Source organism: Diachasma alloeum, unplaced genomic scaffold (genome assembly GCF_001412515.2).
Source record: "Diachasma alloeum isolate Michigan unplaced genomic scaffold, Dall2.0 Dall_scaffold_00176, whole genome shotgun sequence".
NCBI lineage: Eukaryota > Metazoa > Arthropoda > Insecta > Hymenoptera > Braconidae > Diachasma > Diachasma alloeum.
In genome coordinates, this window is record NW_021680342.1 from 4,837,516 (window position 1) to 4,860,469 (window position 22,954).

The 22,954-nt window shown below is 39.6% G+C and overlaps 1 protein-coding gene across 1 annotated transcript in view; it reads right to left on the reverse strand.

Annotated features, from left to right (window-relative positions):
• Positions 1-22,954, reverse strand: part of LOC107048456 (neuronal acetylcholine receptor subunit alpha-7) — a 113,696-nt gene that overhangs the window by 71,078 nt on the left and 19,664 nt on the right. Inside the window, exons 4-5 of the mRNA XM_015271655.1 lie at positions 19,295-19,404; positions 7,891-8,071 (exon numbers count right to left, since the gene is read on the reverse strand). Of these exons, the coding sequence (XP_015127141.1) occupies positions 7,891-8,071; positions 19,295-19,404 (291 nt within the window). The remainder of the gene's footprint in view (positions 1-7,890; positions 8,072-19,294; positions 19,405-22,954) is intronic.

Sequence of the window (22,954 nt, forward strand, 5' to 3'; positions counted from 1 at the left end):
TGACTCTGCATGGAGGAAAAAATGCGGGGTGAATGACAAATTTTTTAGGATAATTCGTCATGAAATTGTACAATTTATCGATAATTGAGTAGTTTTTTTCATCAATATCTACAATTGTATTAATTATTTGCATTAATTAATTATGCCTCGATGGCTTGGCGCAGTGGGTACGTTCGTTGCCTCACATGCCGAAGGTTCCGAGTTCAAATCCCGGCCGGGTAGAATGGTGGGATCTAACCATTCAAAGTCTTGATCATCATCGCAACATACCCTAACCGGGTCGAAGCGATGTAAAATAATGATAAAAAAAAAATTAATCAATTATCCACAGATGTCACTTGTCTCGGGACTAATCGTATAATATCCCCCACAATAGTATTTTTTATTTCCAAAAAATTTGCTCCACAATTACCTTTCGTATACTAAAGTTTTCTGAAATTTTCTCGATAATTTTTCTCCAATTTTTCTCTCCGTGCGTAAAATACATTATTCTGCACATCGAGACAAAAAATGCTGAAATTCTCCACTGAAATTTCAGAAAATCAGCAGAAACTATACATATCAGTTCAATTATTCAGTAAAAATTAGGAAAATTCAATCAAATTATTCAATTCATAACTTCACTCAAATGTTCATCTTCTTCAACCTTTGACGTTATTCTGAGCTCATGTGAAACGGGCAAAGAAATCCCCTTCAATCGTATCGGAATGACATTTGAAATATGCACAACATGTGGGCTAAACAATGGAGTTTGAGGGCGACGCCTTGTCTGGTGACAAGCCAAGCAGCCCTCCGTGTATCGCTGAGGGTAACCGAATCGAAAGAAGAGAGGCGACTGGAGGGCAATATGCAACAGGTGAAAAGGCCGCGGAATTGCCACTCGGACTTCTTAGTTTTCAAGAGCCGCGGCACTTCAGGGGGGGATAGGTGTCGTCCCTCCTCTCCATCGATTCCCCCCGCAATCTCATCCCCCAGATATTCCAGTCTCATTCCAGTGGATTATAATTCCAGCCAAAAATAAAAATCACCATGGCTTCATCATGATCCACTGAATTTTTCCGGTTTATCCGAACATCTCTGGCTTTATTAAAGCGGAATTTAGAGAGGAAAATTCAGGGACCGAGGGGATGCATAAAATCGGATGCACTTGATCCTGAGAAAATAGGAAAAAAATTTCTACGTAGAATTCCGTATTTTTACGAGAGATAAGGGAAAAATATGGGAATGTAAAAGCATTGAGTTTCATGTGAAATGACGGAGCGATGTCAGTGGGTATAACACCCCAGTGGCATTATACAGCCCGACATATTCTCAGAGTCGATACATCCCTTTGCCACCACTGCACGTGGATAGCATATGCAGCCTGCGCTACTCCCCGCGGACGATTTGCTTTCCAATTCGCCAGGAATCAACCGCTGCGCAAATACATCCTTCACGTGACTTTCACCCCATTTTCAATCCCATATATTTTTATTCACCTATTTTCTTCCCAGCAACATTGTCTCTTTTATCCATTCTGCATTCGCTCCGTTGCGTATGTGCATGAATAAAAATTCGACCGGCGGAAGGAGAAAAAAAGATGTGCGCAACATTAAACTTGAATATCGTTCACATTGGAAACGTCGACGAATGTTTCGATATGCAATGTGATATTGGTTTTATGAAATGCCGATATTTCGATGCCCGTTTCGAGAGCACAAAATATGTGAGCAAAGGAAGAGAACATGGGAATATTACAGACAGATAATCCTTGGAAACTAAACGCTCCAGTGGATTTGACGTTGATGCTCGTCGCTACTTTTTCGATTGGTGAGTTTTTCACATTTATTTTTTTTTCAGTCATTATCAGGATGTTCATATTTTTTTCGTGCTTCAACGAAGGCATCGAGAGATGGTTTCGGGTGTGTGCGAGGTAAATACGAACTTAGCCTAAGCTTTTAGCAGGGCGAGTACTCACTCAACGTGAATTCCCCATACGAACATGTCAGAATATCATCAAAATTTATTCACAAGTAAAAAGGTTTGATGTAAAAGCCAATGAAGCGTGAGGAGCGTAAAATTGGCGCTAAGCTCTTGCGAGAAGCTTTTAATTATCATGGTCGGTATAAATTTTGATGAGATGCGATTGAATTCATGGATAACAATTCAGGGATTCAAATATTGTTTTGCATTCGTCATGAGGGATTCAGAGAGAGGGAGGACTCGCCTGTCTGCTGGCATGGATCGACGCTCAGCAATGGACTCCACTGGGTTGAGGGGGAGATGATGGTAGAAAACTCATTCGTGTTGTGGAAGTAAAAGTGTTGAGGAAGCGTAAAGCATAAAGGAACAGGTGGGATGAACTTGTCGGGGTGAAAATGAATAGAAAACAATTCTGAGGGGATTGGGAGGAAGAATAATATTAATGATCGCAGGTGATCTCTGGGACTAGTGAATTCTCACGAATTTCGGGACATTGATTAATTACTCTTTCAGCGCTGGACAATCAGCGACTCGATTCACCCTAGATAGCTCGCGATAGATCAGTAGATGTTGGAAATTCATTGATCTCATCTCATCACTCGGGGATAATTCCAACTTTCGCATTTATGAAAGTAAGAATGTGAAGAAGAAGACTAAAGAGTTGGGCTTGAGTTCTCATTATTCTCTGGGACGAGTGAATTTTCACGAATTTCATGACATTGATCATGAAAGGAAACACGCGACACAACAAAAACGAATGTTTGCATTTCACACACTTTTTCAATACATTTTTCAAACATTAAAAAAAGGTCTGAATAAAATGAAAATTTGTCTGGAAAACGTTTACAAAAGGTGTGTGAAATTCAGACATTCGTTTCTGCAGTGGATTCACCCTAGACAGATCGCGATAGATCATCAGTAGATGTTGGAAATTCATTGATCTCATTTCATCACTCGGGGATAATTCCAACTTTCGCATTTATGAAAGTAAGAATGTGAAGAAGAAGACTAAAGAGTTGGGCTTGAGTTCTCATTATTCTCTGGGACTAGTGAATTTTCCTGAATTTCATGACCTTGATCAGGAAATCAGCGACTCGACACAACAAAAACGAATGTTTGCATTTCACACATCTTTTGAAAATATTTTTCAGACACTAAAAAACGTCTGAATAAAATGAAAATTTGCCTGGAAAACGTTTACAAAAGGTGTGTGAAATTCAGACATTCGTTTCTGCAGTGGATTCACCCTAGACAGATCGCGATAGATCAATAGATGTTAGAAATTCATTGATCTCATTTCATCCCTCGGGGATAATCGACGCTAATCGCGGAGAAACTCCAACTCTCGCATTTACGAGACTAACAATGTGAAGAGAACTAAAAACTTGGGCAATCAATTCTCATTATTTAACAGTATAACCTCGTTCAGGCATTCGGATAACTCTTAATAGCACTTCACTTGGTGAGACCGAGTTCCCGTAGACTGTCGTTTAGTTTAACAGTCTTTGATAAGGAATTGTCAGATTTTAATGTATATTTTTTGGTAAGGGGAATTTAATGACACCGGGTCATTCAAAAACGTTGTGGATCATAACTTCTTTAATGACCCGGAGTTTCACGTGAGTTTAATGAAATAGGTTGCAATTTGCGACGATGCGAATATTACGACGATTTCGGAGAGAAAAGGAAGGACAGCCTGATGGAGCCCAATTAAAAGTTGTTTTGAATTCTCCATGGTTCAGATGGCTTTCGAAAATACTCCTTTGATATTTAAAAAACCAGAACTTCGGTGTAATAATTGGGGTAATTCTCCGGCGGGGGAGAATGGCATGTGAAAATTTTGAATGCAGGTGAGGCTGTCTTTTGTGGAAGCAACTGCGGCTTTTTTTCGTCGTTGTGTACTCAACACACAACCGAGATGAATAGTTGCTCTTTTTCAGTGGATCTACACGTCAGAGGGGCAAACCCGAGGGAGCAAGAGACTCAGAAACCGGTTATCTCTATTTTCTACCTTCGACGAGTGATAAACTGCGGGAAATGTGCAGTGGTTGTTGCACGGTGGCTCTGATATTGCGGGTATGATCGTCCGGTGGAGTCCGACGAGCCTCAGAATTGATGGTAACAATCGTATCGTCGACCTTTGTACTGGCAGGGGGTCGACGGCTACTGGGCTGGCAAGATAGAGACCATTCGTTATTTCTGGACACTTGTTCTCACATTCTTGTCGATGGAATAAAGGGGTCATGTTTTTACTGATATGACGACGGATGAGATCATCTGCGAGCTTTGATTAATAAAAATTAATGGATTCTGGAAGAGTTTTGGGAGATTGTGGAGTCAATGGGAGAACGTCGTGACAGTTGCTCCATGCAAAATCATGGTTCCCAGCTCAGACATAATCACGTGGTCCCTGCTTTGACTCGACGATGTATGTGTGGTAGTGTGTGTTGTGAAATATATTTTATCAGTTATTCTTAAATTAAAATGATGGAAAACCGGTTTATTCTAGTCGTGGTTTTACTGGTGATTTTTGGATTTATTCTCTGATGACTTTATCTTCTTCCGTGTTTTCAAATATCCTTGGTCTGGTTGGTATACATATATGTTGTAATATTGAAACGAAATGCGCGTGAAGCAAACAACATCGGCAAGCGTTATCAGCCAATCCACAGCGATCTCTATTTATAATTGTTGTAATGCCTTTTAACCCGATTTCAAAGTCATTATAATGGGCTTTTAATCGCGCCAATAACACGATTTTGTTGCTGGCGGACCGAGAGTTGATCGAGGACATTCGCATTGATGAGGAATTCACTCTACTCTGGTAATGATGATGACATAGTGGGGAAGAAATTTGAAATTTTAATTCACATAATTCATACTGCTCTCATCATCTCGTTCGTCGGTAAAAATCGTAAAAAATAATGAACTCTGCAATTCATAAAGCTACTCTCAATTGCTCACCAGTAATTCTCGGTTTGTCATAATGAAATTTTCAAAAGTTTGACGCGCAAAACAACGAGACCGCGAGTTTGTTAATTTCAAACACTATTCCATTGTTGAGAGTTGTGAATGCAAAAGGTGTTTTTGAATACCCCGGAAACAAACGAAATCGGGGGCGGAGTGGTGGAGTGCGGATACCGCGAATTACTTCCATCCGACGTATTCTCACAAGTGCAAAATGAAGTTGACGCTAATTCGTGGCTGAGGATAGCCTCTTGGCGCTGGTCTACGGGCGTCCGGATGGGGGTGGATATTCCGTTGGATCGCGAGTCATGTTATATATCGGAGTATCTGGTAAGTTAGATTGGCACAGACGTCGAAGCAGATCTGCCAACTGCGCCGCAAAGTTGGAGGTGTCGTGGGTTCCTTAACTACCGTGAACGTGAAAAGCTTTCTCCCGCACTCTGTCATCTTCTGCTGAAGTTTGTAATTTTGTTCAGATGATTTACCGAGTTTCGTGGCAATACCGAGTATCCCGGATTATTTATTCATTCATCAACTTTTCAGATATTCATGGGGTTATTTATTTCACCGAAATGTCCTCGATAATCTCTCTCATCTGTCCACCGCTCATTAGTCAGATCCTCTTTGTGAAGGAAGATAATGTTTGTGGATATGTAAATCAAAGAAATATGATATTTGGTATCTTTGAAGCTACGAAGCGTGAAAACGGCTATCTATACAGCTGTGGCTAATGTATATGCGCTATAGAGTGTCGGGGCAGTCAGACGAACAGAAACAGAGTGAGACAGCGAAGAGCATGTGACAGAGGTGGGGATTGTCATGATTCGGAGGGAGAGCGGGATCATAAATGTCAGAGGACTGGACTGTGGGCTTTTCAGGGCGGTTTTTCTCTTCTTTTCGGCGTGGCGCTGCTCGACGATTGGTTCCATTGAGGATTTCATCCTGAGAATTCCTCAGTGAGTTCACGATGAACAAGTAACACTGCTGGGTCACGGACGGTGGGGATTGACTGGAAACTTAATTTCTCGGAGAAGAGGGCTGTCGAAGTGACTCTAGGATCTCAATCCATTTTTCTCCATTGTACACTCTCAGCTTTCTTTTCATGAATGAATCCTATTCTTCAGATTCTTCTTCATGGGGTTTTTTTCCTCGCAGGGAATGCAATTGATTTGTCTCGGGGAGCTTCAAGCTCTTGGTTTTAATTGATATCGATTCGGAGAGTCATTGTTAGCTTTATTTCAATCAAAAGTGCAATCTCTATCTTTATAAATAACGAGATGGTGAAATTGGAGATTGAGAGTGGTAATTTAATTTGAGAAATGTCAAAGGAATAGTCAATAGTAATCATTTGGAATTACATTTATGAATGTCAAGAAATAGATGTTTGAAGTAGGATGAAGTAATTTGCCTCGAGAAAAGAATGGCGCTCGCAGTTTTTCTGCCCAAGAAATACATTGTTTTCCCTTGAGGAGTTTCAACCTCTTGATTGTAATTAAAATGCATTCTTGACGTCATTAAAAGTGCAATCTGTATTTTTGAATAATAAATAACATGAATAATAAATAACAAAGAAGACAAGTAAAAACTCGTGATCAACTCCAAGAAATTTCAAGAGAGTCGAGTTCCCATCTTCCTTTTTCTTCTCAAGAATTCAATGAATTTGTCTCAAAAATGTTGCAGCTCTTAATTTCCATCAATACTAATTCCAAAATTCATCAAAAACATCGATGCTAAAAGTAATTATCCTCCAGAAAATTTCAAAGAGACATTTCTCACATGTTTTTCCCTTAAAGAATTGAACTGGTTCATCTTGACGAGTTCAACCCTCTCAATTATCATCACCATTAATTCCCAAAGTCATCGAAAACACAATCTGCGCCTTCATAAATAATCAAAAATAGAAATGAAAAAATCAAAACTAGTAATTAACCCCGTGAAATCTCAAAGGATCCTTCCCCCCAGTGAGCGGTGTCTCGGGAATTCCAGGAACTCTCAAACTTATAACAGACACGACGAGCAACCTGTGAGCGTCGGTTATCGCTATCAGCCAGCGTGATAGGTGAGGCAACTCTGAAGGTTGTGAAAACGCATTAAGGATCACAAGATTCAGTAGGAGAAGAGAAAGGGGAGATAGTTTGTTGGATGAAAATTGACGCTTGAAGGAGAGAACTCTTGATGTGCTAATCGCGATGGGGATTATGGAAACGTCGACAGAGCTTGAGCAACACCGAGCCAAAATTGCTATCAAGTGCATACAGATTGCATGTTTAAGGGCAACTCGTGAAGGCGATTAATGAAAAACTTCGGTATGAACTTTTCTAAATTAATGAATTGCCCGGTTCGGGGAACAGTTAACAATTTACGAAGCGTCTTGTGCATATTCTGAGGCTAAAATCCTCCTCTGGCGCTGGATATTGTCATTGGATGGAGTCCCCAGGGCGGTTGATTCACCGTAACTACAAGGGGACACGTATTTCCAGTGGTTTTCCCATAATTATAGTACGGTTGTCACATGGAATACAATTCATAAAGACTTCTCGGGCCTTTGGGAATGCTCATATGCTGTACACAACGCGATGCATCGTAAGCTCATGAATACATTCAATTCTCCTTGCACGCTGCACGTTCCGACATATCAATCCATCCGGAAACATTTGTGTTTTTTCCACTTCTGACAAAACATCAATATGTATTTGTTGATGTATAAAATAGCAGTTGGCATTTCGAGCAGTGCTCGCAGCTTTTTGTCCATGTCAATCGTCAGTGGAGCCAAATGAACGAGTCACGCCACGTCAATTAATTACCGCAATTTGGTGGATGGTACTTGATTCTATGATTGGAGTGACAGGCCAATGAGTGAAACGGGATGTTGGAAAATTTGATAATGGTGCTATATATATATTTTTTTATTCTGGTGTTTCTGGCAAGTGTACGTGTTTCTGGTGGGACAGTTGGGTGTACCTGGTTGCCGTCGTAGGTCCAGGATCCGAACTTCATGTCACAGTGTTGGTCGTCAAAGGGGAACCAAGTGATGTCTATCTTGCATGTGCTCTTGAAGATGCCCGGTGGGACGTACAGGCAACTGCCGTTATGCGTGACCACCACGTTTGTTTGGTACGTCCCGTCAAAACCCTCATCCGCACTAGTGTATTCATCAATCAAGACCATTTCAAAAGAAAATTATTAAAACTCTCGTTTGTCGAACGCGCCGTTTTAGTTTACTTTTAATCTAAGACTTAGTTTCTCTATATCTCCATCTTTCACATCAGTGTGATCAATAGTTCTCTCTTGGCTATCATTAATCAAAGTTTTGATCATTTTTCTTTGCTCTCGGAGGGCTCGATAATCGTCGAGGGGTGAGAAGAAATGAAAGATACGATAAGCTTTCGCGGGGGGTGGGAGAAGGTGTCAAGCCCCGATGAAGGCTGGAATTTTTATCACTCGTTTAGGAGCTGCATAAGAATGGTGGATAGTTTTAATTTATCGCCGTGGATTTACTCTGACATTTTTATTCTCATGTTGAGTGGGCGAGACTCGAAACAAGCGAACCGGAAGCAACTGAACACCTTTTTACTCGAGTTTCTTTTTCTACAACTGGATAAAGAGTTCTTGCCGGGGGACGGTTGGACACGTAAAATGGTTTTTGTGAATTTATTGCGACACTCGGTGGAAAAGCCAAGCAATGTCGCTCCTGTGTAATCTCTTATTCCGTCTTCTGGGTATATCCAACGGTCGGATGTTAGCCGTGTGCGGCGTAATATCCGTGGATCGATTTTTCGGGGGGAGGAGAATTGCTCTGTATGGCGAGTTAAATCGAGCGCGAATTGATCTTTTTGCGAGCAGTTCTGTTTATTTACTTGTATGTTTTTTTTATTTTGTTATGCTTGTGCCGCTCTTCGATTTGGGGTAAAGACTCCGTCAGGAGTTTCTCTCCAGCCATTGTCGGAGGCTGGAGTGCGGGGGAACAGCAGTGAGAAACTGTTCGGGGGAGAGAGAAAATGAAAACATTATGCATGGTTTATTCTGCCATTCAAACAGCTTCTGGGAATTCTAGAAGGGATGAGGGCATTTATCGGATTCTTTTATTTCTGCATGATGGGCCCTCAGGACGTTTTATCGAGCCACTGTTTGCATACAACTGAACTTGGGAATTCCTGTACAACATGTTTCATTTTGTATTTCGAGGGAAAATGCCGCATTAAGAACTATTACGGAAAATCGATTGAAATCGGTGAAAAAATTGGGGTGAATTTTCAGTGAGATTGCTGATATTCAGTAATGAAAAGTGTTTTGATAGGGCTCTTCACTCAATGCTCTTTTCAATCCCCCTCTTATTGGGCGAAACTTCCTCCAAGTTTTTATCGCATTTCGATTCTAATAATGCTGACACATTTTTGTAATAACACGATCACACCCAACGCTCCCTTATTTTCTCAGACAACCGACTTATCGATCCTCGATGGTCTCTTCTCCAAGTTTCTCCCCTTCTTTCTTACCCTCGCTCGCGGGAACGCACGGCAAAGTTTTTACAAAATCCTTTAACGGTGTACCTCGGCACAAAGATCCGCAGTTTTTTGTCCCTAGGTGTTTCAAGTTGAGAGGCTTGGGAATTTTGTTTATAGTTGTCTTGAACGATTTTTTAATTTCTTTTATAAATGATCGCTCGAGAAGGGTATTTCCGGTACACTTCTTGGAAATTTTTATAAATAATAATGGTTTCACTGAATTTTCAAGAAGTTCCGTCATAAATTCATAGTTTTCATGAAAAAATCGAAGGAAACTGTGAATTTTAGTTGAATTATTCCATGAAAATGGTTATAAATCAGAATAATTCAAGTGAATATATTCTTTTATTTTTATTATTTGATAGTGAACAACTCTGATGCAAAGTAAAAAATTTTGCTTCAATGGATATTTCAATAAAAAACTAATCATCGGGGCAAGTCTGATGAACCTACAAAAATATTGAAGTGAATGTGTGATGTTTGATTCAGAGAATAACACGCGATTCCATCCCACTGGCACAAGAATTCATTTCAATGTTTCCTCCGGGAATAGTATACAACGCGCGTGATGTTTCCCACCTCGTTGATTCGCATGCCATCTGCAGATCAATCCAAATTGTTAACTCCAATTTTCTAGCTGTTAATGCGCAGCAGATGCCTGTCAGCCTTTTGATGGAACCCGATTGCCATTTTTTTCTATCGAGGTCAAATATGATAAACACAGAGTACGCGACGCGGATGGAAAAATTTGTGGGCGTCCACATGAAAAGGGCCCACTTTGACGGTATTGGAGTTATGTATGTTCCGATAATCTTGATCAGATCTACTCACATTTTGAGCCCAAAATCAACCCGATAGAATGAAAACTGACGTCAGTATAGACGATCAAAAAAACAATTTAACATTGGTTTAAATGGGAGATGTGGAGAGAAAAATGTGAATATCTCGGAAACTAGATGCGACAAAGTGGACCCTTTTCACGCGGACGTACACATTTAATGATTAAATCAAATCAAGTGAGATTGAATAAAAATCCAGTGTAATGAAAAATGTGAATTATTTTCTTTTATTTCGAAGAATTTATCTCGCCGCGAAGGTAATTTCTGCTGAAATAGTTGTAGTTCTACAAAATCTCAGGAAAGAAAAATTGAAATGATTCATTTCAATTGTTTTCAAGAAATGAAAAAGTTAATCACTCCGAACACTGACTCCATAACCATGGAAATTCACGTCAACGAGAACTCCATGAGTGATATTAATGAGAGAGCGATGGACGGACATTTTGGCCGTGGAAAAGTGGTGGGTGTACGCGTGGTAGTCAGCCCTAGTGGTGCGCGGATCAACCGGATGGTCCGTCGACGGCTCGCAAACAATCGATTTCTCCCTTGAGCTCCGGCCCGTTGTGTTTACACGCTGTTTATCGCCGACGATTTATGTACTACCGAAAATGAAATGACTCTTTGGATGTGCCCGCCACAGGCGAAATTCCCGAATGTGGGGCGTTGAACACACTGAAGGTTATGAGGAAAAAGAATGCAAAAATACGATCTTTTTTCGCCGATTTCATAGATATTATGGACAAATAAAATTTACCCTGAATTTTTTACCGAATTTCGACCGAAAAATCATATTATTTTCGTGTAAATTACAATATTTTTAATGAAAATTTCACAAATATACTTCAACATCAGTAAAAATTACAATCTATTTGTGTAATTTTGAAAAAAAATAATGTAATGTTTACTGGAGTTATGCAATAACAATTCTTTTCTCACGATGATATCTAGAGCATAAGAAAAACCCCTCCACACTCCATGACTTTCCTTTCAAAACACTACGTACTTTTCCATCCAAAAAATAGACACCTCGAGATAACCCCCCCTTTTACATTGTGACATTGAAAGAACTCCAATCCCCCCCCATTTCTCGCATTAAATTGTCACCTCCAAGTTTTGCAAATAGTAAAAAAACCCTCCCAGCCGATTGTCTCGTCCAAACAAAGGCCCTCCCAACGCAAGCATTGTTCCGGTTTGTTTCCTTTGTCTCCCACTTCTTTTTCGGCGAGGTTAAAATGTGAAACTCCCCTAGGTTGAAGAAAAACGTGGGAGAGAGCGCAACAAGTATAAACCCTTTTGTTATTCGAGTAGCGATTGCTTCTATTGTCGAACCAGCGACGTTGCGCGGTCACTGTTGTGCATATAACCAAATGCGGGGGGCTGGGAGGTAACAACGAACGGCCAGCCGAGGAAAATTCAATTCACCCACACTAAAACCCTATTCCTTCCTTCGGGGGACTATTTTCACTCACAACACATCCTCGTTTATTCATAAAGAACTGCATTGTGAATTAATGAATGGTAATTCTATTGCGACTGAATGAAAATTTGATTTTATGAATTTTCAACTCCTCGATTGATTAACCGACGATAAAGAGCATTGAGTGCGGCAATTACAGCGATCAATCCCCGGAAATATCCGCGAAAGAAATGCATATTGAAGAGGAAATCCTGAAGACTTGTTGCTGCATCCATAAAGCATTTGAAATCTCATCTTTAATGATTTAATAAAAAACCTGTTTTTAATAGTCTGTGGTTATCGGCGGCCGTACGAGCCAAGTTTGAATTTAATTAAATGTATAATGTATAGTTATTGATTTTTATTTATCTTTGATTTTATTATCTCAGAGTTATGTAATAGCGGTTAGGGTTTGCGTAGATCCTACTGTGGAATCCGCTCCAGTATTCTTCATGCCATATTGCGAACGCTTCATCAAATTCACTTCATGATTCTCATACTTCTGCTTTTATTGTCATCACTGGAGGTGTGATGAAAAGCATTATTTACGGGTTTATCAGAGAACCTGATCAGAATTGCGATGGGAGTTCGACGATATTTCGCATGAATGATTACATGATAAATTAAATAAAAATTATGATAATTGGGGTGGAGCGGACGCCCGGATGGATCTGGAGGTGGCCCGCAGTACGGGGGCGGCCTGATTGTCTCAGTCGATTGATTATTTATGTAAATAAGGATTAGATCTCTGCACTCGTGTCGAATCGCTTCAGATCTCTACATTGTCTCTTTGTGAATAGCAAGGATTTCGGAATTGGACTGTTTTTCGACGCTCACTCATGTTTCCATGCGGATAGGTCGATAAGTCCCTGTAATACTCTGGGGGGTGTATACCTGCGCCAAACTGTAACCCGGGGAGGAGGAATAATCACCTAGATATTCCAGTGCCATTAGTACTACTAATCCTCTCGGAAGCGGGCGCGATTGCGAATTATCGCTGTCCGGTTTGGTTCGGAGAATACCATTTGAGGACAGATGAAGGCTCATATAGTTTGCCTCTTGTAGCGTACCTCAATAGTACGTGTTAGTACATGGGGGAGTGGGTTGTGCTTCGGCCTAGCCTCATTACATTTGCAAGTGCAAAGGGCGGGAATTGAGGCGAGAGTGGAGCGGTGACTATACTGATCGTTATGAGGAAATTAAGTATCATTCCTTAAAATGACACTTTTGAATGTCTCAAGTTAAAGGTTTCGGAAATGAACTTCAAATTTTTCTTTAAGGTCAGTTCTGAAAGCCTTGATTTGAGATTTCGGAAGGCCTAACTTGAGAATTTTTAGTGTCTAATTGAGATTTTTGAAAGTATCTACTTAAGACTCTTGAACGTCTCAATTTGAAACATTTGAAAATCTCAATTTGAGATCATGAGACTCAAAATCAACACTGCTACGAATTTTCCACTGAAATTTAATGAATTTTTTCATTGAAAATTCATCATTGCGTGCAAAAATCCGAGGGAACTGTTAATTTCGGTGTAATTATTCCGAAAAATTGATGAAAAATTTGGAAAATTCAGGGAAATCTCTCCTTGAATTCCAGATTTCTCTGGATTTTCAGGGAATTCCTTAACAATTTCCAAGAATTTTAAAACACTTCCCTGGAAATTCAAAGGAATTTGGCAGTGAATATTACTTTTCACTTGAAAATTCATGTACACTGAGGCGTTTCCGTCTTTCTGCCGCTAAAAAATTGGGACTTGAATTCTTAAAAAAAACTTGAAATTCTACTGACTTTTTCTCTCTAAAACGAATTCAAGGGTTTTCCCGGAAAATTCTGCCAAATTTTTTTAACAGTGAAGCTTGTTTCAATTCTATGAAAAAATGCAAAAAATGTGATATTTTTGCACAGATTTTGAAGAGACGAAAATAAATAATTAATCAAATTTGCAAAAAAGTGCAAACGCGAATGAAATTTCCATAAAAATGCAATAATTCTCCTAAAAATTCCAATATTTCAGATGAAAAATCTACAAAATTATTGGTCGCGATTGCGAATTATTGCTGTCCAGTTTGGTTCGAAGAATACTATTTGAGGATAGATGAAAGCTCATATAGTTCCCCCTAGAGCCCTCAATAGTACATGTTGTACATGGGGGAGTGGGTAGTGCTTCACCCTAGTCCCATTCCATTTGCAGTTGTTCCTGGGAGGGAGTTGCAGGTGGGTGTGGACGAAAGCGAGGAAAGAAATATTGCCGGGTGTAAATTAGATCTAGCGATGAAATTGCACGGCTCTATGAACTCGGAGTGGCTCATTCCTAGGTACATGGATTGTATTTGGGGGGGGGGGGAATGGGATATGAATTTTGAGCATTGCCGTGGATGCACCGCCCTAGCAGACGGTAGATCAAATTTACGTGTGGCTAAACACGCTGGATGCAATGATTGCATATATGTTTAAAGCTGTCTGGGTTAATGGGAGAGATGCGGCGGTGGGATCGTTACGTGCGAGGGCATTTAGAATTCTACATTTCGGGGGTGAAAATTATTTAGTTCGAGGCTAGGGGATTTGATATCACATTCGAGCGGTTGTTTTGTTTTCATAGAAGCTACATTTTTGAGGGGTGGAGGGAATCTGATTTTGGTTAATTCATTACTCAGAGATAATAAAGTTTCTAGTTTCCAGTAAAAATAATCTTTATTTCAGAAATTCATTTGGATAGAATATAGCGAGCAAAAAATCCAGGAAATATGTGGAATTTCGATTTTTAATAACAAATATTATCGTTCTTAAATTTATGATTTTTATTGTTATGAAAATAAATCCACTCATACTTCAAGTATCTTTGAAAATACACCCAGAAAAAAGACCTATTTGAATAAAATTGAACCCTCCATTTGAAATTCTTCTATTCACTTCAGCAATATTTTTGAATAAACTCCAATATTCATCTCAATAAAAATGTAAATGAAATGAAATAAATCATTCATGCGTTACAAATGAATCCTTGATCAGAATAAACAATTAATTTGATCCAAATACAGAATTATTACATGTTAATACATCTTTTCTCGCTAAGTCTTCCTTTGTTTATATGAAAAAAAAATTATTCGATGTGAATAAAAATTCGAATAAACTCGTTTAGAATTCAAATAAAGTTTATTCACTTGAAATCAACCACTTCTGTAGGTGCACATGAAATAGGTTTTTGGTGCTCAATTTTAGAAGTTTTTAATCTGAAATTGGAACAATTTTCATTGTTGCCGTAAAAACTAGAAACTTTTCCTCTGTGTAGTCATCTAAAAGTGATGAAAAATTCCCTTACTCTCGCGAATAGAATTAATCGATTTTACAAGTCCATTTCCTGAATATTTTTATTCCTCTAGTGCATTAAGAAGTTCGCATGGTCTGAAAATTTCAGGGGCATAAAAATTTTATTGGAGGTTTTCTCAGTCCAAAACTGGTGAATTAGTAGATTGATTTCTCCCGCATGGCCACATCGAGCAATATAATTCAGGTAAGAGACATGTGCAGGGTTATTCAGTGTACTCGAGCCACCTTGAACCCTCTCATTCATTCGGAGGTCCCACAGGTCGGATAAATCATTGTATGGCCACAGATTCAGGTGGAACTTCCTCTCGACGAATTCTAATTAATTGGAGGCGATCTCTCGCGGAGTTTGGGCGAACGAGGGTGTGAGTGTCTCAAAGGACAGAGACAGAGAATTGGTGGACGGGAAAAGGTGGTACAGCATAAGTGGGTGAGCCAGTCGAGCGTGTACCAGAAGGAGATGGACTATATTCTCTCTTGTTGGTGTGCTGTTGAGTTGGCCTTTTACCCGTGCCAAGTTGGCCAGCTTGTTGGACAACAGAAGTGCCAGGCTGGAGGTACAGTGCAACGCAACGAACCTACTATCTTACTCGTGGACAATTGCACTTGAAATGCAAACTACAGTGTGTGCAAAAGGTAATTTTCGTAATTGTGGCCGAGCGGGATGGGGCATTGTGTTGTAATTTGGGGATTTGATGGATGATAAATATGGAGAGCAACAGGGAGGGGAAAATGATGGAGAATGGCTACACTGAGAGAAGAAAGGATTTTCTAGGCGCAAAAAATTCATGTCACTAACCTCCCTCCAAAGATTTGAGGTAAATCTGGCATTCGAGAATGCCGGAATCAACGATCGAGAGTGTGGATTTTCACAAGCTTGATCATTGATTGTAATTGAATCAGGTGAGTTACTCGGAAAACTATACATTCTTGTCGGAGGAATGGTCCAATTTGCCTCAATCTTCTAAGCCTTAGTGCGGTATCAGTCGAGGAGAAGATTGGGACATGAATGGACTTGATCCTAGGAAGCGGCTTTTTCGAGCTGTGTAGTGGGGTATGCAAATTTAGGAAGTTCGGAGAATGCTCGAGAGCTTTCTAGCATTTTACTGAATGTGTTTTGGAGAAATTGGGGGACGAGGTCATCCAGTTTTATAATGTACAAATTTTCAAAAATTTCTCGATTTTTTTTTAAAGTAAAAAGTTTTTTACAAAAATAATATAAATTTTAAGCAGTTTTTCAGAGTTTTGAGGAATTCTTGTTCGAGTTCATTCTAGAATTCCAAAAATTAGTCGTGTCTTCAGAAAATTTCTACAATCTCACGAGATATTCTGGAAGATTCTCGCATTATATAAAAATTGAAGATAGTGCTCGAGTTTTTTAGACAAAGATGATAATTTTTTGGTTTCTATGAATTTTCGGACTTTTTCAAATTTATTTGAGGAAATCCCTGAAAATTTTTCCGAAAAATTTGAGAGAATCCTTGAGTCTTCTTAAAAATGTTGAGAAAACGCTCGGGTTTTCTGGAAAAATCGAGAAAATTAGAGGTTTTCTGCCCAATTTAAGAAAAGCCTCAAGATTACGTTAAAAAAAATTGAGAAAATTCTCACGTTTTCCAAATATTCACCAAAATATTAATTCAAGAATATCTTCCATCACATTCTACACCGACAGAAGGATTTATTTACCACCAAAAACCTTGCTAACTTCTAACAAATGGCATCGTCATATACAACCAACTGAATATCCGTCAAAACTTGCCGAATAATCCAGTTGCCTGAGGTGAACGTGAAGCCAAATAAACAGCCCCGACTTCTGCTACTCATGGACCCTAAAAAATTGCCCTCCTCCCAATAAAAAAATCGCTAGTAAATAAACTCTTCTATCGGTCCAGTTATTTCGAATGCAGAGACGAATCAAAGCGCGACGAGCCCACAACCAGAACTGTTAAAAGTTGATGCGTCAAGTCAAAGGCTCAAAGGCGTGCCGGAAGCCCCCTGTAATTGGACTCGAGTGGTGACATTAGACAGTGAAACCCCGTGACCTCCTCCCCCGTTTGCATTCATATCGACACAACCTCCGAGTGTATTACGGGGTCACGTACATGAAATGGCTATTTTGTACCACCCGGGAATACTATTCCCGTGATTTCTACATAACGGGTTTGATTAAATCAACTGTAAACTCCAGTACCATCGGACATTCACAATCAGCTGCTTGCCTCGGGATCACTAATGATCAAGATTTCATTGGCATTCTCTAATTGCTACGTGATTGCTAACTATATACGGCTTCGCCGACAGTTCACACTAGTGGGTTCCAGGCAGACGTAGAAGTAGAGCATGATTGTCGGAGAGTTGAGAACAGACGTGAAACATTTCAACATTCAGTATTATTCCTCCTCGATCCCTTCAGCTGGCAAGAGTTTGGCCCAGAAAATACATTTGATAAAATGCAGGAAATTTCTATGAATTCAGTCGAAACAGGTATCATCTAGTAAAGTATCGCGGATAGTCCGGTGAATGTCATTCAGAAGCGATTCGAGTGTCACGAGTACAGATGCATAATTATGAGATCAACCCGCGAAGATCGGAGGAAGAGACGAGCTCTCTCTCCCTGCAACCCTCGTCGCAGTCGATGTGATATTATTGTATTTTTTAAAATAAAATTTTAATCTAGGATATTAGTCAGTCAAGAGATTCCCTAGAAAAAATATTGAAGCGACAATGACCCACTCAATTCACCCAGCCCACGCTTTTTACTTTCAATCCTATCGATTAAATTTCACTGATCGACGTGGGCAGTTTCTTCCCCTTCGGTTAGTGGGAAAAATTCGTGATTGCCAGTGGCTGGAGTAATTGGGTCATTGTTACTTCGGAGAAAACTTTTGCGTTACTTTATACAATGCGCTCTAGATTCAAGTCACGAGCTTTGGGGGGACAAGAGTCTCCTGTCACGTCTCGCCATTTTCAGCCGCATGAACGTCTACTGGATCTGTAGTGAGTCCACTGGTTCGCCTCAGTGACTCATTCCCTATCTTAAAAGCTACTTCCAACTTCTTACTCGGCTATCGTCATCTGTGATGATGATGGAGTGAGAAAAATTGCTGATCCGATGCATGAGACAGCGCGACAGGAGACTCTCGTCGGAAAATATTATCAATGTAATAAATCTACGAAAGAATTAGTATCATCACTATAATTACGTTTGGGCAGTTATTTACAGGAATAATAAGCAAATTATCAATGAAATAGTACAATTACGAGATACTGTAATTAAGAGAATTAGTTACTTGTTGGTTCAGTTATCTATTAGAGGGTTTGTAACGCATGCACATCTGAGTTACTCGAATATTACTTTTAGGATAAGATGCGAAGCAACACTGGAAAATTTTTTACGTACCGTTTTAAACTTCATTACTATATCGCAATCGGTTAATTACTTTTCAAAATAATTCGAACTACTTTCTTTCGAAACAAGTAGAGGAGAGGATAGATTATTCATATAGAGTATAAGAGTAGCTATTTAAATTTAATATTATTAGTTCATTCTCTCTCGGCGCCTGAAACTAGCGTGGAGATGGAGTTACTTTGCTGGCTTCTGAAACATTCTGAATCTTTGGTAAACTATTTTGGTTTTATTGCTTTATCAAAGTGCTTGAAATTCTAGAGGAATTTTATTCACAAGCATTGACCGTTTCCACTCGTGCACACGACTGTGGTTTATCTGAATTAATGACGGCTCTATTTACTCTCGAGGGACATCATTAAGGATCACGTGAACTATTGCTTGGGTTTTTTCAATTTTCCGCATTATGAACTTTCAATTCAGGCTTGATCTATTGATTTGGCAAATAGTTTACGGTCTTTTAACAATTTTCACAACAGCCAGAGGATCAAAGAATCCCCTGAACAACTAATATTCATCCAGATTCAATCGAAATACGAGGGAATTTACTAACTGGATTCGCACGAACGAAAGTTAGTGGATTACGGAACAGTAAATTCCGTGTAATCTGTTACAATGAAAAACGTTAAACCCTTTTCGCGTCGTTGTTTCGCACTGCGTTAATTTTCAGAATTTAATTCCAGAGTGAGTAAACTCGATTTGCCATTGGTTAAAAGTATAAAAAAAGAACAACTGAATTTGTTTTGTAAGATGATAACAGAAGCTGTCAGCTAGGAGTTCGAGGATTGACAAGACCGAGTGATTCGACCGGATGATTAATTGAAGAGCGAGTTACCTGTTGTACATGAGAACGTCAGGCTTCCACAACTTATTCGGCGTTATCCTGAGGTCCTTCACCCCGCCGTAGTCACTCTCGTTCCACTGGAGATTGTAGTCCGTCCACTCCTGTAATTAAAAAAACAGAGAAAAAGAGTGATGAGAATCGTGAACCTTTCATTCCCTAGGAAATTACATTCTGAATTCACCGGAAGGAAGAATAAATGGAAACAAACGGACAGCAAATCTCTCATTCCCCTTTTTATTTACTCCTCAACGAGTATTCTGATGAACGAGTGAGAAAAAAAACCATTAAATTGTTTGCGGGGGACACTCTAACGACTCCTCGGTATGATAAATTGTGCTGTGTCGGCACTCTAGTATCTGTCGTTGCAGCGCTGAAAATCACTATAATATAAAAGCATGGAGGCAACCTACATTGTCACTAGGCCCTTCCCCTACCCCTTGCCCCTTATCATCATCGATCGGTGCACCTCTCTCGGCTGGCAATGCCATCGGTGTTAATTTCATTTTCAAGCACCATTACCATACACCTCCGACGCGAAGAATCTAACTAATGCCATCACCATCTAGGTACTAATAGTACCTGCAAATTGTAATGCCCCGTCGTGAGGTACGCGTGCATGAACACATTGTGTTTCCTCACTCCACTTTGCCCACCCCCCGACGAGAGTGTTAACCCTCCGTATCCTCCTGGGGGAACGCCACAACTCGGTGAGGCATGAGTTGGCACTGGGAGTTGATAGAAATCAAATTTTCCCTGAACCGGGACCACAAACTCTGTCAGATACTCGGGAAAATAAAAGAACGTGGGAGATGGGAAATCGGGAGTGTGGTAAATCTGCAACTGGTTGGTATCAATATTCCGAAATTGCGTTATGAGAATTATAATGGAAATTGGAGGAATCGTTTGTGATTGGGGGTTTGATCAGGTGTTTTGTGCGAGTGGTTTACGCTTTTCTGGAATTTTCGGGGAACATAATGCGTGAAGAGAAATGCTTTATTTGCGGTTTTATTCACGTCAAATGAATATTTTTCATATACAAACTAACGTTTCCTCAATATAAATACAGATTTTATTACCTAAATATTATAACATTTTCAAATGTGATAAAAAAAATCTGGAAATTATTTTTAAAATTAGAAAAACGTGGATAATTCTATTTTTTCCGAAGTGTTGCCAATAAATTAGCAATTTGCTTCTGAATGCATTCCTGTTTTTTATGGTTATTTTACTCTTCTGCTCTTGGTTCATGCCATAGTACGATCATTAATAGAAATGTCATCATAATTTTTGCTTATTATTTCGTTCTTTCATATTAGCTACGAGTTAATGTGGATTTTAGGAATTAAATGCAATTGGATTGAGAACGCTAGCTCCTCTAGTTGTGGGGAGTTCCCCACAAAACTAAAATTGATGATAAATTAATTGAGTTAAAAATTAGTGTGGATTTTACAGCAGAAGCGACCTCTGAGCATTCTCATTTGCATCCGGGACGCTACCTCCTTTAGTTTTCTCAAAATCCTGAGAAATGGAGGTGATCATGGACTAAACCCTCCCCCCTTCCTCCACCTATGCTTACGTAATATTTGAATGCTCCCATTCTGAAAAAAAGTAACACATTAAATAGTGAATTGGGGATATGCAAAATTTGCAACTGGTTGCTATCAATATTAGCAAATTGCATTATGAAAATGATAACGGAAATACAAGCAACCATGCGTGATCGGTTTTTTAATTACATGTTTTGTGTGTGTGGTTTATGTCCATGAGAATGGGGGTGGGCGTGCTTATGGCCCTGATCAGATTATCGTATGGATCGAATGTTCAATTTATGTGCATGTGTATTCGCGACATTAATCAGTGTAATACGGGTGAAAACCTTTTCATTTGGAATGTGAAATATGGGGCCATAAAAGTCGGGAGCTTTTAGACGTACGGCGATGATTTCCGACGATGGAAAAATTACGGAGGGAATTAATTCAATCTCAGTTGTTCTGTTTCGTCACTCAATATTTCGGTGATTGCCTCAGGGTTTTCTCCTGACCCTGAGAAAACCGGAAACAGGACTCTGGTAGTATTGCACTGGGTCTCCCATCTTCCCTGGCATCTATACGTGCATCACGTTAGTGCACTCTCACACCCGATGGAGTTTATTACGTCGATAAATGTCGCCGCACAGCTATCAGGAGTTGTGGTAATCCGCGATCACTGTTTACCAGCACGTGGCTCTACTAACTGTCAACTAAGTTGTTCCATTATATGATAAACTCGTAAAACGTACACGGAGAAAAAAAAGTCTCGATTTTCAGGGACATGTCCATTGATTTTCAGTATTCTTCACCATCGCTTCCTCCAGCACATTCAATCCAACACCCATTAATTACTCGGCATTCCTCCAAGTCTACGGAATTTGTTTTTTAGTGGCCACTAGTTACTTCATTAGTGCCCACTCGGTTTATGAACGCGTCATAATTTTAGAGATCTCGTCCCCCCCCAAGCGGGCAACTTTTTACTAGTTAAACCACGCTGGTAACTCTCCCGTGCACTTAAGCCCCATTGGGTGTACTTGTCTCACCCGGGGAAAATCGCTGCTGAGCTCGTTGGACAAAATGCATGAAAAAATGCTCATGAAAATAAAAGAGAAAATCCCCGCCCTGATGCTGGAATATTTTACGACTTACACTGATGGCTAAACGGTGACAAATTTCCTCTGCAGTGAGAAGAAGAAAGTTTTTTGAGAAGTACGTGTTTATTCGCATTCAAATTTAAATTAAGAATTAAATTAAGAATTTGAAATTAATTAATTAGTTGTCAAGTTTTACCGAAATAGTTGCTGAAATTCACCAACTAGTTATTGAAATTCACCAAATAATTTTCTCTCTGTAGAGAAACTCACAGCTCCAAAATTTTCAAGAGCAAAATATCTTATGCTGCACGGAGAGAAATTTTTCAGAAAAATTCTAGTACTAGCACGGTAAAAGAGGCGCAAAGTGACGGCCAGGGAAAAAATCCAGTGCTGGAACTGGAAATTTTATTTGGGAAAACGTGAATTTTTCCCGGTATTTCTGTGAAAATTTCACAAAAATCCCCGAAATTTTACCAGAAATCCTGAGAAATTTTACCTCAACAGCACTAGAATTTTTCACAACCGGTGGATTTTGATTTTTTTTAGTACTCATGCTAGAATTTTTTAACAAAATTTCTCTCTGTGTGAGAAAGAATACTTTCGTCAAAAAATTTTTGAGTTGTCCTAGAGACGAGGCCAATTTCTCCACTCAAACACCTGTTTTTACAGTGAACAAAGCAATTTCTCCAAAATATTTTAATGCACAACCCACTTGACTTGGTTTAAAAAAGGAAAAAATTCGTCTATGTGAAAAATCCATGCGAGCTATCTCCCATGGCACGTAATAATTTATTCTGAAAACAAAACGATGATCCCGGGAGTCGTGCAGCGATACAATAGAAATATCGGATTGTTCTCTCATATTATTCCAGTATATTCGTAGCGCTTTGGTCGGACATCCTGCGGTCATCTGAAACTCTCTACACCGGTCCCATTCCCGTGATAATAATTGCGCGAGGTTGGCAGACACGATGGATCAATCCGGACAGGAGGATGAGACAAAAGGGCGGGGGGGGGGGGAGAGGAAG